Source organism: Rhinoraja longicauda, chromosome 9, assembly GCF_053455715.1.
Source record: "Rhinoraja longicauda isolate Sanriku21f chromosome 9, sRhiLon1.1, whole genome shotgun sequence".
NCBI lineage: Eukaryota > Metazoa > Chordata > Chondrichthyes > Rajiformes > Arhynchobatidae > Rhinoraja > Rhinoraja longicauda.
In genome coordinates this window covers 61,026,270-61,042,541 of record NC_135961.1, presented here as the reverse complement: position 1 = coordinate 61,042,541, position 16,272 = coordinate 61,026,270, and the positions used below count along the sequence as shown (strand labels likewise).

Here is a 16,272-nt window from a genome sequence, read left to right as displayed (position 1 = left end):
ACTCTCTGTACAGTATAAAGTTGGTAGTAACTTGGTACGATCAGAAAAGGATGAGAGTGCCAAGGTGCATGTCCATATCCTGGGCCTCCTCCATTGAGACCCAACGCAAACTGGAGGAACAGCACCTCGTATTCTGTTTGGGCAGCTTACAACCCAGTAGTATGAATATTGACTTCTCTAACTTCAAGTAACCCTTGCCTTCCCTCTTTCTCCATCCCCTCCCCATCCTAATTCTCCAACTAGTTTGACTGTCCTGATTAAATTTGACTTTGTACGTCACGTTGTCACCTTCCCCTAGCTAACAATACAATACAATACAATATATCTTTATTGTCATTGTACAGGGGTACAACAAGATTGGGAATGCGCCTCCCATACGATGCAATAATTTAATTAGCTAGTCAGTATTAATGTAAACAACCCAATGAAACAAATTGTAACAGTTTTAAACAGAATAAAGTGCAAGTAGATCTGTGCCGGATCACTGTGCGATGTGACCATCCGGCTCAGCAGGACGGGTTCATAGCAGCTATGGCCCTGGGGATGAAGCTGTTCCTGAGTCTGGAGGTGCGGGCGTAGAAGGCCTTGTATCGTCTGCCCGATGGTAGAAGTTCGAACAGACAGTTGCAGTACATTGTCATAAACTGGAGATAGGGGTGGGAGGAGACAGAAAGTAGGCTCCTACAGAATATCCGTCATGTTCGTCTTTGCTATCAATGTTGAGGGTCCCCAATATGGACCCCTAGAGTCTCTCAAGCGACGAGGCTCGAGAATCAAGGTCTGAAGAAGGGCCCCGACCCCAAATGTCACCGATCCATATTCTCCACAGATGCTACCTGACTAGCTGGAGCTACTCCAGCACTTTGTGTCTTTCCTCATCAAGAATCAAGGGTTTAATTGTCATATGTACTGAAAATCAGAATCAGAATAACCTTTATTGTCATCCAAAAAAACAAGTCTTTTGGACGAGATTTCGTCACCCACAGTCCAACAATAAGAGCAATAAAAATAAGCAATTACACACACACAATCACAAACCAACACGAAACAAAATGGAACGATTAATGTTCTTATTTGCAGTAGATAAGATATAATATAAGAAAATAACTGCAGATGCTGGTACAAATCGAAGGTATTTATTCACAAAATGCTGGAGTAACTCAGCAGGTCAGGCAGCATCTCAGGAGAGAAGGAATGGGTGACGTTTCGGGTTGAGAATAAATACCTTATGTGCAGTAGATATAGATAGCACAAAAAGTTTAGTAACAATATTAAAACAATTTAAAAAAAAAATTTTTTTTTAGTGTAAAACAAAACCCCACCGTGCAACCAAGACAGTTTGTAGTTTCTAGTTTATTTGATGTTTTGTAGTGTTCAGGAGCTTGATGTTTGTTGGGAAGAAGCTGTTCCTGAACTATTTGGAGGCCATGGTTTTCAGACCCCTGAGGGCGGCACAGTGCTACAGTTGGTAGTGCTGCTGCCTCACAGCGCCAGAGAGGCTGGTTCGATCCTGTCCTCGGGTGCTGCCTGTGAGGGAGTTTACGCGTTCTCCCTCTGGCCACATGGGTTTCCTCCGGTTGCTCCAGTCTCCTCCCACACCCCAAAGACGTGCAGGTCTGTCGGTTAACAGTCGGTCGACAGAAGTCCTCCGAATCCGTCGAAGACCATCCAAAGAGTGGGTCTGCGGCACTTTGAACTTTGTTTCACGTTTGTTTGAATTTCCCAGGCTGTGGCGCATTATGAACAAGCTGCAGATTATTACAAAGGAGAAGAATCAAACAGGTATTTAACATCACTTTTACCAGCGGCGAATAAATGAATTCTCTCGGTATTGTGTTAAAAAGCACAACTGACTTGGCTTTTCTCATTTCAGTTCAGCGAACAAGTGTCTATTGAAAGTGGCTTCCTACGCAGCACAACTAGAGCAGTATCCGAAGGCAATAGAAATTTATGAGCAGGTCAGTCACACAAAAGGATTTGATTTGTAGGAAAGAACTGCAGATGCTGGTTTAAATCAAAGTCAAGTCAAGTCAAGTCAATTTTATTTGTATAGCACATTTAAAAACAACCCACGTTGACCAAAGTGCTGTACATTTGATTAGGTTCCAATAGAAAAAAAAATGAAAACATACAGTAGCACGCAAACAGTTCACAGCGCCTCCTCAATGAGCCTCAAACGCTAGGGAGTAGAAATATGTTTTGAGCCTGGACTTAAAGGAGTCGATGGAGGGGGCAGTTCTGATCGGGAGAGGGATGCTGTTCCACAGTCTAGGAGCTGCAACCGCAAAAGCGCGGTCACCCCTGAGTTTAAGCCTAGACCGCGGGATAGTGAATAGCCCCAAGTCGGCCGATCTGAGGGACCTGGAGTTAGAGAGGGGGGTTAGAAGATTTTTGATGTGGGGGGGGAGTGTCCATTTAGGGCTTTATACGTGAATAGGAGGAGCTTGAAGTTGATTCTGTACCGTACAGGGAGCCAGTGGAGAGAGGCCAGAATCGGGGTGATGTGGTCCCTTTTACGGGTACCCGTCAGGAGTCTCGCTGCGGCGTTTTGGACCAGTTGCAGGCGGGACAGGGAAGATTGGCTGATCCCAGTGTATAGGGAGTTGCAGTAGTCTAGGCGGGAGGAAATGAAAGCGTGAATGATTTTTTCTGTGTCGTCGAATTTGAGGAAAGGTTTGATTTTAGCTATGGTTCGAAGTTGGAAGAAGCTAGCTTTTACCACAGCGTTGACTTGCTTATCAAATTTTAATGCAGAGTCAAATATCATGCCGAGGTTTTTGACATGCGGTTTGACTAGGCAGGATAGGCTTCCAAGACTGCCTGTTATCAATTTGATGGAGTCGGGGGGGCCGAATAGGATGACCTCAGACTTGCTCTCATTTAATTGGAGGAAGTTCTGTGCCATCCAACATTTTATGTCCTCAAGGCAGTGTGAGAGGCTGTTTAAATTTGACTGGTTGTTGGGTTTCAGGGGGAGGTAAAGCTGAGTGTCATCGGCATAGCAGTGGAAAGAAATGCCGTGCCTTTGAATGATTTGGCCAAGGGGGAGCATGTATAGAGAGAAGAGAATGGGGCCTAGGATGGAGCCTTGTGGAACTCCGCAGGAGAGGCTAGCTGGAGCAGAGGAATAACTGCCTATGTTGATGGCGAAACTCCTATCTTTGAGGTACGAAGCGAACCAGCTCAGGGCAGTGCCATCAATGCCAACCGCGTACCGGAGACGGTCAATAAGGATGGTGTGGTCCACTGTATCGAATGCTGCGCTGAGGTCGAGAAGGAGCAGGATTGCACAGTCGCCGGTGTCGATGGCGAGAAGCAGGTCGTTGTGTACCTTCAACAAGGCAGACTCTGTGCTGTGGTGGGCTCTGAAACCTGACTGGAAACTTTCCAGGATGGTGTTTTGGTGCAGGTAGGGCACTAATTGGTTAAGGATTGCCTTTTCAAGGACTTTTGACAGGAATGGCAGTTTGGAAATGGGTCTGTAGTTGCTAGGCAAGGTGGGGTCTAGGTTAGGTTTTTTCAGTAGGGGCTGGACCACCGCGTGCTTGAAACTGGTTGGAACAGTGCCAGTGGCCAGAGAACTGTTGATAATAGAGAGGATGCTGGGACCAGCTATTGCAATGACATCCTTCAGAAGGGCAGTGGGGGCAGGATCAAGGGGGCAGGTTTCATAGTGGAGACAAGGTAGACGCAAACTGCTGGAGTAACACAGCGGGACAGGCAGCATCTCTGGAGAGAAGGAATGGGTGATGTTTCGGGTCGCTTCAGACCGAACAAGGGTCTCGACCCGAAACGTCACCCATTCCTTCTATCCAGAGATGCTGCCTGTTCCGCTGAGTTACTCCAGCATTTTGTGTCTACAAAGGATTTGACTTGTTCTGCACTTGTCCTGGTGAATGTATTTGTTTTTTTCTCCTCGTCTGTTTTTATCGTGTCTAATTGGGATGGCGTGCAGCTGCTTATATCTTAATCTTGTAAGGCATGTTGGGACCACTCACCGGCCGGGAGAACGGTGCTCTCTAGATCCATTTTGAGTCTGTAATCGTGGATGTGAAATCCTGCTGCAGTTTTGTGGCTTGGTCTAGCGTTTACTTGAATGTTGCTTTTTCATGCTGGAATTTTTTCAGCTTCCACCAGACCTTCGCCATTGTTTCAATTGGATACAGAGTGCAATGATATCTTGTATTCGAGCATTAGTTTAACAACAACAAGGGTGGCAGGGTGGCGCAGCGGTAGAGTTTCTGCCTTTGCAGCGCCAGAGACCCGGGTTCGATCCTGACTCGGGGTGCTGTCTGTACGGAGTTTGTACATTCTCCCCTGCGTGGGTTTTCTGTGGGTGCTCGGGTTTCCTCCCACATTCCAAAGACGTAACAGGTTTGTGGGCTAATTATGACAATAGACAATAGGTGCAGGAGGAGGCCATTCGGCCCTTCGAGCCAGCACCGCCATTCAATGTGATCATGGCTGATCATTCTCAATCAGTACCCCGTTCCTGCTTTGTCCCCATGCCCCCTGACTCCGCTATCCTTAAGAGCTCTATCTAGCTCACTCTTGAATGTATTCAGAGAATTGGCCTCCACTGCCCACTGAGGCAGAGAATTCCACAGATTCACAACTCTCTGACTGAAAAAGTTTTTCCTCATCTCTGTTCTAAATAGCCTACCCCTTATTCTTAAACTGTGGCCCCTGGTTCTGGACTCCCCCAACATTGGGAACATGTTTCCTGCCTCTAACGTGTCCAACCTCTCAATAATCTTATACGTTTCGATAAGATCCCCTCTCATCCTTCTAAATTCCAGTGTATACAAGCCTAGTCGCTCCAGTCTTTCAACATATGACAGTCCCGCCATTTTGGGAATTAACCTAGTAAACCTGCGTTGCACTAATTGGCTTGGTATAATTGTGAATTGTCCCTAGTGTGTGTCGGATAGTGTTAGTGTGCTGGTTGGCGTGGACTCGGTGGGCCGAAGGGCCTGTTTCTGCACTATATCTCGAAATTAAATTAAAGATAATATTATTACCATGTGTGTAAATTACTTAATTGCTTTCTGCTGCATCTGGAAGTGTTGAGTTGAAGGTCTTTTTGTGTCTCATAGGTTGGGACCAACACTATGGACAATCCATTGCTGAAATATAGTGCGAAGGAATATTTCTTCAAAGCAGCACTGTGCCATTTTATTGTTGATGAGTTGAATGCTAAGGTGGGTACGACTTCATTGTTAAACAACAAAGACTAGGTGCACCCTTGCTTCAAAACGTAACTCGACCTGACAGGGATAAATGTAGACGCAAGCAACTGCAGATGCTGGTTTACAAAAAAAAAACAAAAGACAAAGTGCTGGAGTAACTCAGCGAGTCAGGCAGCATCTCTGGAGGACATGGATAGGTGACGTTTTGGGTCGGGATCTTTCTTCAGACTGATTGCAGATGCAGGGAGAAAGCTAAAAGAGAGGTGGGAGGGATGGGACAAAGCCCGACAAGTGATCAGTGGGCTCAAAATGCTGGAGTAACTCAGCGGGTCAGGCAGTATCTCTGGAGAGAATAGGTAACGCTTTGGGTCGACATCCTTCTTCAGTCTGTGAAGAAGGGTCTCGACACAAAATGTCACCTATTCCTTCTCTCCAGAGATGCCGCCTCCAGCATTTTGTGTCTAACTTTGGTGTAAACCAGCATCTGCAGTTTCTTCCTAGAGATAGGTGTATACAGGTTTGGGGGGTGGGGGGGGGGGGGGGGGGGGTTGATGGCAGATGGGTGGGCAAAGACCAGAGGTGAGAAGAAGACATGGGTGAGAGACAAGAAGGGAAGGGGTGTGAAGTTTGCATTCAGAGGAAGGGATATAGATGGAATAGGATGGAGGAGGGGGAAAGGGTTGTTGTTGGTGAATGACCTGTCCCTAGACCTCTCCACTCAGATCCATCAGGGATCCCATCAGCTCTTCCAGCTGAGACAGAGGTTCACATGCACCACCTCTACCCTTGTCTAGTGCACCCAGAGGCTCCCAATGTGGCCTCCTTTTACATCGTTGTGACCAAGCGTAGATTAGTTGACCTTTTATCCTAACACTTCCCCCCCCCACCTCTCTTCCAGCTTTCTCCCCTCTACTACAAACAAATGTAAGGGGGGGGGGGGGGGTGGGTGAGAAAGATACTCCAGCACTTTGTGTCATCTTTGCCCCATTAACTAGTTGTTGTAGCTGACAACAGCTAATGTGGCGCTTGGTCTCACCGACAAGGGGTGGCGCAATGGTAAATTTGCTGCCTCACAACACCAGAGAACCGAGTTCGATCCTGACTACAGGTGCTGTCTGAACGGAATTTGTACGTTCTCCCCGTGATCTGCGTGGGTTTTTCTCCAGGAGCTCGTGTTTCTTCTCGTCCTCCAAAGACGTACAGGTTCGTAGGTTAATTGGCTTCGGTAAAAATTGTAAATTGTCCCGTGTGTGTGTGTGTGTGTGTGTGTGTCGGATAGTGTTAGTGTGCGGGGATCGCTGGTCGGCGCAGACTCGGTGGGCCGAAGGGCCTGTTTCCGTGTTGTATCGCTAAACTGTACTCAAAGCCCACTCTGACACAAGGCTTTCTTTCACTGCGGAATTTGAACCGACACGACATCAATGTACCGTGCCCTTGTCTTTTCAATGAGCTGCGAATGAAGTTAAGTTCTTGTTTTCTTGCAGCTTGCTTTGGAGAAGTATGAAGAAATGTTTCCAGCATTTTCGGACTCGCGGGAATGCAAGCTTCTAAAGGTAATTGTTGGAAAATAGTGGCACTGCTGGGATTTCAAAGAAAGGGTTGGGGTGGCATTCATTTTTTATGTTTTTGCTAAGCAGTTCAGTTCTTGCAGCAACAGAGCGGCGAAAGGCCTGGATAGAGTGAATGCAGAGAAGATGTTTCCACTAGTGGGAGAGCCGAGGACCAGAGGCCATAGCTTCAGGATAAAAGGACGCACTTTTAGATAGGAGAGGGCGCGTGACTAAAAAGCGAGAACAGTGTTGCAAAACAAACGGGTCGTCCCCCTGGTCACATCAGGGTTCTGTACCTGCGAGCTGTTAACAATGAATGGCGGTGCTGGCTCGAAGGGCCGAATGGCCTCCTCCTGCACCTATTTTCTATGTTTCTGTAAGTGACAGGAATGCAGGTCCCCCCTTGTTCTTCCCCCTCCCTCACGCCGGTCCCCGCAACGCCGGGTCCTCCTTTGTTCCTTCCCCCGGCAGCGGCGTCCTCATTCCCTCGTGTCAGTCCGTCGTCGCCATCATCGACCACCGCACCGACCTCTCCACTAACGCCCCCGGGTCCTTTCCGGCCGCCTCCGTGGCACCGACCCAGGCCTCAGCCGCGGGCCCCGCAGACAATAGACAATAGAAAATAGGTGCAGGAGAAGGCCATTCGGCCCTTCGAGCCAGCACCGCCATTCAATGTGATCATGGCTGATCATTCTCAATCAGTACCCCGTTCCTGCCTTCTCCCCATACCCCGTGACTCCGCTATCCTTAAGAGCTCTATCCAGCTCTCTCTTGAATGCATTCAGAGAATTGGCCTCCACTGCCCTCTGCGGCAGAGAATTCCACAGATTCACAACTCTCTGACTAAAAACGTTTTTCCTCTTCTCTGTTCTAAATGGCCTACCCCTTATTCTTAAACTGTGGCCCCTGGTTCTGGACTCCCCCAACATTGGGAACATGTTTCCTGCCTCTAACGTGTCCAACCCCTTAATAATTTTATACGTTTCGATAAGATCCCCTCTCATCCATCTAAATTCCAGTGTATACAAGCCTAGTCGCTACAGTCTTTCAACATATGACAGTCCCGCCATTCCGGGAATTAACCTCGTAAACCTACGCTGCACGCCCTCAATAGCAAGAATATCCTTCCTCAAATTTGGAGACCAAAACTGCACACAGTACTCCAGGTGCGGTCTCACTAGGGCCCTGTACAACTGCAGAAGGACCTCTTTGCTCCTATACTCAACTCCTCTTGTTATGAAGGCCAACATTCCATTGGCTTTCTTCACTGCCTGCTGTACCTGCATGCTTCCTTTCAGTGACTTCCAGGCCCCAGCCACGGGCCCCACAGACCCAGGCCCCAGCCGCAGACCCAAGCCCCAGAACACGGGCCCCACAGACCCAGGCCCCAGCTGCGGGCCCCAGCCACGGGCCCCACAGACCCAGGCCCCAGCCGCGGGCCCCACAGACCCAGGCCCCAGCCGCGGGCTCCGCAAACGCTGGGGCCGATGGCCACGGGCTTCATCGACCCGCGAGGCTCCACTTCCGACTCTCGAGGCTCCAGCTTCGGCCTCTCAGCGGCACCTCCGGCAGGAGTCTTTCGCTTCAGACAGGCGTCTGTTCATTCTCATTCGCCTAATGCTGATTTTAAACTTCTGTGGTCCCTTTTTAAATTCTTGCCAGCATTTCCAGTTTCAGTTTAGTTTATTGTCACGTGTACCGAGGTACAGGGAAAAGCTTTTGCTGCATGCTAACCAGTCGGCAGAAAGACAATACATGATTACAATCGAGCCATTTACAGTTTACAGATACACTATTTAGTGCAAGGTAAAGCCAGCAAAGTCCGACCATGGATAGTCCGAAGGTCATCAAAGAGGTAGCTAGTAGTTCAGCACTGTTCTTTGATTTGTGGTAGGATGATTCAGTTGCCTGATAACAGCTGGGAAGAAACTGTCCCCGAATCTGGAGGTGTGCTTTTTCACACTTCTATTCCTTTTGCCTGATGGGAGAGGGGAGAAGAGGGAGTGGTCAGGATGCGACTGGTCCTTGGTTATGCTGCTGGCCTTGCCGAGGCAGCATGAGGTGTAAATGGAGTTAATAGAATGGAGGTTAGTTTGTGTGATGGTCTGGGCTGTGTGTTCACCAGTGTGTTTCAGTGTGGTATATCCTATTTACCACTGTCCCAGCCATTGCTCTCCTGCTTGTGCCCCAATCTCTGCACTGTCATTCCTATAGTCACAGATAGACTGAAGAAACATTGAATAATGAACGGCAGAGATAGAGTGGATGTGGAAAGGTGGGAGAGTCTAGGACCAGAGGTCATAGCCTCAGAATTAAAAAGCGCTCTTTTAGAAAGGAGGTGAGGAACTAGTCAGAGGGTAGTTAATCTGTGGAACTCATTGCCATGGAGGGCTGTCGAGGCCAAGTCAGTGGATATTTTTAAGGCAGAGATAGACAAACTCTAGATTAGAACGGGTGTCAAGGGTTATGGGGAAAAGGCAGGAAAATGGGATTAGAAGGCAGAGAATGGCGGAGTAAACTTGATGGGCCGAATGGCCTAAATATACTCCTATAACTTGTGAATATGAACATTGTGATCTGCATTTATAACTGTCTTTTGTCGTAGAAATTGCTTGAAGCCCACGAGGAACAGAACGGTGAAGCTTACACTGAAGCAGTGAGTACACACAGTTTGCAGATTTTTACTTGGAGAAACAGCATGGAAACAGGCCCTTCGGCCCACAGCGTTCACACTGACCTTCGATCACCCGATCTCTTCAGAATTAGAGATCCATGCTGTATCTGTGAACTGAACTAGTGTGCATTTCAGATATTTTTAGACATTAGAGATACAGTGTGGAAACATGCCCTTCGGATCACCGAGCCCACGCCAATGAGCGACCACAACATTAACATACACCAGGGACAATTTACAGAAGCTAATTAACCTACAATCCTGTGCGTCTTTGATATGTGGGAGAAAACTGGAGCACCCGGAGAAAACCCATGCGGTCGCATACAAACTCCGTGCAGACAGCACCGGTAGTCAGGATCAGAAGGCAGCAACTCTACCATTGTGCCACCGTGCTGCCTCACAGTCACATATTCTTGTGAATTCATCAATCACTATCGCAACATTCAAGAAACATTTAGACAGGTGCTTGGATAGGGTAGGTTTAGAGGCATATATGGGCTAAACGTAGACAGGTGTGATTAGTGTAGATGGTCGGCATGGGCGAGTTGGGCCGAAGGGCCTGTTTCCACACTGCATGACTCTGTCTCTATTTGACCCTGTAGGTGAAGGAATTTGATTCCATATCAAGACTGGACCAGTGGCTTACAACCATGTTACTGCGGATCAAGAAATCCATCCACGGAGAGGGAGATCTGAAATGAAAGATTGGCAAAAATCGTGGCAAAATTGTGACCTGCTATTATGTGTACTGGGTTGTGACATACTTGGTTATCCCTGTTTCAATGTTAATAAGTGGGATTTGTTTTCTTGTGTAACCTGCCAGTTATTGTAAGTTTAACAATATATATTGTTGTGGCCATCCACTGATTTAATGCCCGACATGGAGACTAGTCCTCGCCATAAACATCACAGCACTACAAAGGGCATGGTAACACTCTTTTAACATTTTGCTTGAAAATTGTTCTGAATGTCAGTGAAGTATAAACAGTTTATTTTGTGTTAACGCAAGTCCATTGGGTGGTAATTCAATACTGCAGCAAAGGATTGTGAAGAAACATATGCAAATAGGGCGTGAATTCAGTGTCGGAAATCCATGTAACCCTGAATAATTCTTGGTGAAAATTCAACACAAATTTTTTTTTAATTAAAATTTCAAATATAATTTAATATAATTTTTTTTTAAATCCTTTAAGTATAGTGTTTGGAATGCAAACTTTAATTGTGTCTTTCTTTCTGTGTTAACTGAGAAGGTATTGTAAGCATTGATTTTAATCCCTTTGCTGTTTTTTTTCATAATTTGTCATTGTCCTTTGCAGTTGATTGTGAAGATCTATTTGAAAAGGTCGATGTGACTATGTTTATATTTTAAAAAGCATTTAGTTAGTCATTCCATTAAGGCTTGTGAAATGGTGGTGTGTCTCTCTAACATTTAGAATGGTTTAAGAATCTGTTAAAATACTCTTTTAACCTCTCCACCGTTCACTTGAAGATAATGTGTTGCTGATCAAGGCTTTTTAAGTTATTTTCTTTAGTTTAAAAAATATATATGTCATTCTATTTGGCAATTATTTATTTCTTACCCTGGAGATTCACAGACACAATGGAAAAGACATGTTTTGAACTCATTATGTAATATAGTGGCAGTCACTAGCTATTTCTGCTTACAATGCATAATTGATAAGATGGAACCTTTTCCAATTTACTGTGTGAAAGGGTTGCAACTCTATGAATTTGCTAAGTATTTTATATAGAAGATTGTTTTTGTAAATCCGGAATTCAATATTTTGTGAAAGGCCAATGTTAATTTCCCATGTATGTGTCTTGGGAGTATGTGTGTATGTGTGTATGTATGTATCAAAATTTATAACAGCCTAACTGTTTGCCAGTTCAGGCAGATGCTGAATTGCAAGCTATTATTATTGGGGACTTGTCCCCGGTAAATAATAATTCAATTGGCTATGCTAGTGCTTCAGACTTGGGAAAGTCAATGTAATGATGTCGGTCGAGTCTACAAAATAGAGTAAAATGAAGGCATTGATGAGATATTTCCTTGTATCTGAATGAAATGAACCAGTTCTAGACTGTTGACCAGTGGACATGTCGAGTTAATGAGCTGAACTAGGGTTCAGGATGCAGAAGATGGTACAGGTTCATGAAAGTGTCTGCTTCCAGATTATATACTTCACAGAATAAATACATTCCATCCCACGTTCGATCTTTAAAAGCCAGACACTTTATGTATTAGACTGTGTTGGGTCTTACTGTGTTTCATATCGTGTCCCAAGGAATAAATACGGGTCAGAGAGTTTCATTAGCATTCTAAAGCTCAGTGTTGCAATGGACTAGCTGTTTTCTATGGACGTAGCATATTCATTTTAAATACGCGAGAGGCTGCATTTGATGTGACAAAGGACGTTTTCTTTTCCGCTGATGTGACACTGTCATCGGGGCTGAGTCCTAAGCAAACTTTTTAAAACTATAGACCTGCTACGGGCTTCAAAGTGGAAGTGTTGACTTGAGATTCCTCCTGCATGAATAGATGTTTGCTTTTACTTTCCAAATGTAAAACTGGCAAATGAACACAATAAAGCTGTTGCTATTTAATTTTGGTTTTGAGAATTTCTGTATTTTCTATACTTTCAGATAAAAATTGCAGCCTCGTCCAGATATTAATGCTAGCTGGGACTGATTTGCTCTCTGTTATTTGTGCTTATCTAAGTTCCATTTCATGATCTGTTTTGTGTTCTACACTGATAAAGCGTTGAAAGCTGATTTTCTTTTTGTAATGAAAATAGCTGTTTAACCTAAGAATTTAAAAAAAGCAAATTAGTTATTTTTTTGAGGAATAGAATTTAGGAAATATAAAACATTTTGCTCTAAACACAGAAATCAAAGTTAAAGCTATGGGTGCTGGTTTTTCTAAATCTATTGATAATCTGAAATATCCACTTGGAATATTGCCAAACTATAGATTACCAAGTGGGGAAATTCTCCCATAAAACACATCTTCAAACATTTATGAAATAATGTCAAACGCCTGTTCTATCATTAATGATAAATTTGATTCTTAAGTACTACTACAGACGTTCTCTAATGCCCAGTTATTCATGCCAGAACTTTTGTACTCGAACAATAGTAATTAAGAAAAGTACTTTTGCTTTGGGAATGAAATGAGGGAAAAGTTTGTTTTCTATCCAGTTTCACAAATGGCAATGTTGCATTAATCAAGTGAGTTGTAACCTGGCCCATTGTAAATGTGCACACAAGTGCACCTGTGAAGATGAATTTAAACATGTCTCTTTGCATTCCTGAGATGTATCTGTGTAGTTAGTGCAAGAGGCATAGTGTGGAAACAGGCCCTTCGGCCCAACTTGCCCACGCTGACCAACATGCCCCATCCACACTAGTCCCGCCTGCCTGTGTTTGGGCCATATCTAAACCTATCCTATCCATGTATCTGTCTAAATGCTTCTTCAAAAGTGATAGGAGAAGAATTAGACCTATTAAGTCTACTCTGCCATTCAATCATGGCTGATCTATCTTTCCCCTCTTATCCCCATTCTCCTGCCTTCTCCCCACAACCCCTGACACCCATACTAATCAAACAAGAAATAGATGGGAATATTCTCTCTTGCCCTGCCCAATCCTAAAATAAAAGTATTTGCATATTTCAGGAAACCACGTACAATTCTGTCTCATTATACAAATGCCCCCATGTACGAAGATGCCTTGCGATGTTGATGACAGCCTTCCTTTCCACGATCTGGTGCAGTGATCAGCAGATCCTGAAGGAAAGAAAAGCTCAATGCAAACACTTACCCGAAAGCGATCTCAATCGCCTGCAAAAATCAAAATCTGTCCTAAATGAAAGAGTGTTTGTTGAAGACACTGCAATGCGCAACTTTAATTATTCCATGTAATGATCTAGGAACTATAGGGAAGGAATAACATTCTGAGGTGGAGATTAATTAATGGGAAGTAACATAGTCCACTTCATATACTAGGGGCTGGCTGTAGTATAATAAGGTCACTTTATGTACTCTAACTTTCTCTTTCCGCGCCCATTTTAAATTAAAAATTGTACCTTTTTGTCAGGTGTCCAGAGACTATTGTCAATTGACTAGGTATTTTATCCAACATTATTATCTCTAATGGTGTCAAGCTTTTGCCATTAAGTTGTGTGGATTGTATGCCTGTTCCAATGTGTTGTGATCTGAAGTGTTGTCCCAGTGTAACTACTTGTATGCAGCATGTTCTGAGGTCATTATGAGCAATGTTATCAACTTTATGTATTAGAAATTGTTTTGAGGATCTAGTGCATCAGGACTATCTGGTCTTTGTGATGTTTTGTCTCATCTGCAAAACTGGTGCTTCTGAGAAGAAGCAACAATTAATTGGTCTGTTCCTGAAACAAGCTAAATTTCTCAATGAAAAATAAAATGATTGAAAGTATTACCAAAGCCTCATTTGTTCATTCTGACGCTGAACAGTGTTACTATGGAGCCCCATGCTGGGACACCATTATTTACACAATCCCCTCTTAGTATTGATCAGCAGAAGTGTAACCAATTATTCCACATATCCAACAATCCCACGTGTGCTTCACTGTAGCGCAGCGGTAGAGTTGCTGCCTTACAGTTGCCAGATTACCCGGGTTCAATCCTGACTACGGGTGTTGTCTGTACAGAGTTTGTACGTTCTCCACGTGACATGCGTGGGGTTTCTGCAGGTGCTCTGGTTTCCTCCCACACTCCAAAGACGTACAGGTTTGTAGGTTCAGTCTGAAGAAGGGTCTTGACCCGAAATGTCACCCATTCCTTCTCTAGAGATGCTGCCTGTCCCGCAGAGGTACTCCAGCTTTCCGTGTCCATCTCAGGTTTGTAGGTTAATAGGCTTGGTAAAATTGTAAATTGTCCCCAGTGTGTGTAGGATAATGTTAGTGTGCGGTGATCTCTGGTTGGCGCGGGCGGACTTGGTAGGTTGAAGAGCCTGTTTCCATGCTGTATCTCTAAAACTAAAATCTGCATTGTAATGTGCAAATCAGAACATCCTCTCATCAAAGGAGAGAAGGAATGGGTGACGTTTCGGGTCGAGACCCTTCTTCAGTCTGAAGAAGGGTCTCGACCCGAAACGTCACCCATTCCTTCTCTCCTGAGATGCTGCCTGACCTGCTGAGTTACTCCAGCATTTTGTGAATAAATACCTTTGATTTGTACCAGCATCTGCAGTTATTTTCTTGTATATATCCTCTCATCAAATATCTGTAAAATAAACAAGCTAATCCTCACCCTTGATTGATTCCGGCACCATCTTTCGATAGTCCAGTGTTTCAGTAACAATGTCATGTTTTTTTTACGAAGGTAGGCACAAAATGCTGGAGTAACTCAGCGGGTCAGGCAGCATCTCGGGAGAGAAGGAATGGGTGACGTTTCGGGTCGAGACCCTTCTTCAGAGTCTGGCTTTCCATTCGCACATCTTCCATTTAACTACATTGCTTTCCAGGATCTCAGAAATAAATAGCAAAAAATTGATTTTCCAGCTCATGAGGAGGGAGGAGGGGGAAAAGCCATTTTACTGAGAAAGCACCATGCAAATTCAATCCACCCCATGACAGAAGGGGGAGGAGTCGTACAGTTTGATAGCCACAGGGAAGAAGGATCTCCTGTGACACCTGACAAGCTATGACCATGGCTACATCTGTGACAGATGCTGGAGGCATTGAAATTTAAGTATTTAAATAACATTTAGAAAGGAAAAAACAGTATCAGTGACCGATTCTGTTGGATTGCTGTTAAAAACCTACTTAGATTACACTACTAACCTTTGGGCATGCTGAAATCCTGCTGTCCTTACTCCATTTGACTTGTGTAACCTTCCCTGGATCCCATGAGGCTGCTTCATATCTGCTCTATGAAATGGCCCCACAAGCTATTCAGTTCAGGTCCACTCCACCATTCAATCATGGCTGATCTATCTCTCCCTCCTAACCCCATTCTCCTGCCATCACCCCATAACCCCTGACACCCGTGCTAATTGAGAATCTATCTTTGCCTTTAAAATATCCACTGACTTGGCCTCCGCAGCCTACTGTGACAATGAATTCCACAGATTCACCACCCTCTGACGAAAGAAATTCCGCCTCATCTCCTTCCTGAAGGAAGTCCTTTTATTTTGTGGCTATGACCTCTGGTGCTAGACTCTCCCACTTGTGGAAACATCCTCTCCACATCCACTCTATCCGGGTCTTTCACTTGATCTTGCCAGTAATGCTCACACTTTGTGCATGAGTCATAGAGTCCCACAGCACAGAAAGAGGCCCTTCGGCCCATCGTGTCCGTGCCGCCCGTTACCAAACACAGTCTAATTTTAATCCCATTTTCCCGCATTTGGACCGTAGCCCTGAATGTTGTAGCATTTCAAGTGCCCATCCAAATGCCTCTTAAACGTTGTGAGTGTTCCCGCCTCCACCACCACCCCAGGCAGTGAGTTCCAGACTCCAACCACTCTCTGGGTGAAAAAGTTCTTTCTCACATCCCCCCGAAACCTCCCTCCCCTTACCCTGTATCTATGTCCCCTCGTTGTTGAACCTTCTACCAGTGGAAGAAGTTCCCCGCCATCTACCTTATCTATGCCCCTCATGATCTTGTACACCTCGATCATGTCCCCTCTCTGCCTTCTCTGCTCCAGGGAAAACAACCCCAGTCTGCTCAGTCTCTCCTCATAGCCGAGGCCCTTCATCCCTGGCAGCGTCCTGGTGAATCTCCTCTGCACCCTCTCCAAAGCTATCACATCCTTTCTATAATGTGGTGACCAGAACTGTACACAATACTCCAGCTGTGGCCTCACCAGTGTTCTGTAC

The 16,272-nt window shown here is 45.1% G+C and overlaps 1 protein-coding gene across 1 annotated transcript in view; it reads left to right on the top strand.

Moving 5' to 3' along the window:
• The window catches only part of LOC144596799 (beta-soluble NSF attachment protein), a 36,912-nt gene extending 24,895 nt beyond the window's left edge, over positions 1-12,017 (top strand). The window contains exons 6-11 of the mRNA XM_078405611.1: positions 1,727-1,782; positions 1,874-1,958; positions 5,097-5,201; positions 6,674-6,742; positions 9,345-9,395; positions 10,016-12,017. Coding sequence (XP_078261737.1) covers positions 1,727-1,782; positions 1,874-1,958; positions 5,097-5,201; positions 6,674-6,742; positions 9,345-9,395; positions 10,016-10,114 — 465 coding nt within the window. The 3' untranslated portion in view covers positions 10,115-12,017. The remainder of the gene's footprint in view (positions 1-1,726; positions 1,783-1,873; positions 1,959-5,096; positions 5,202-6,673; positions 6,743-9,344; positions 9,396-10,015) is intronic.
• The last annotated feature ends 4,255 nt before the right edge of the window (positions 12,018-16,272 follow it).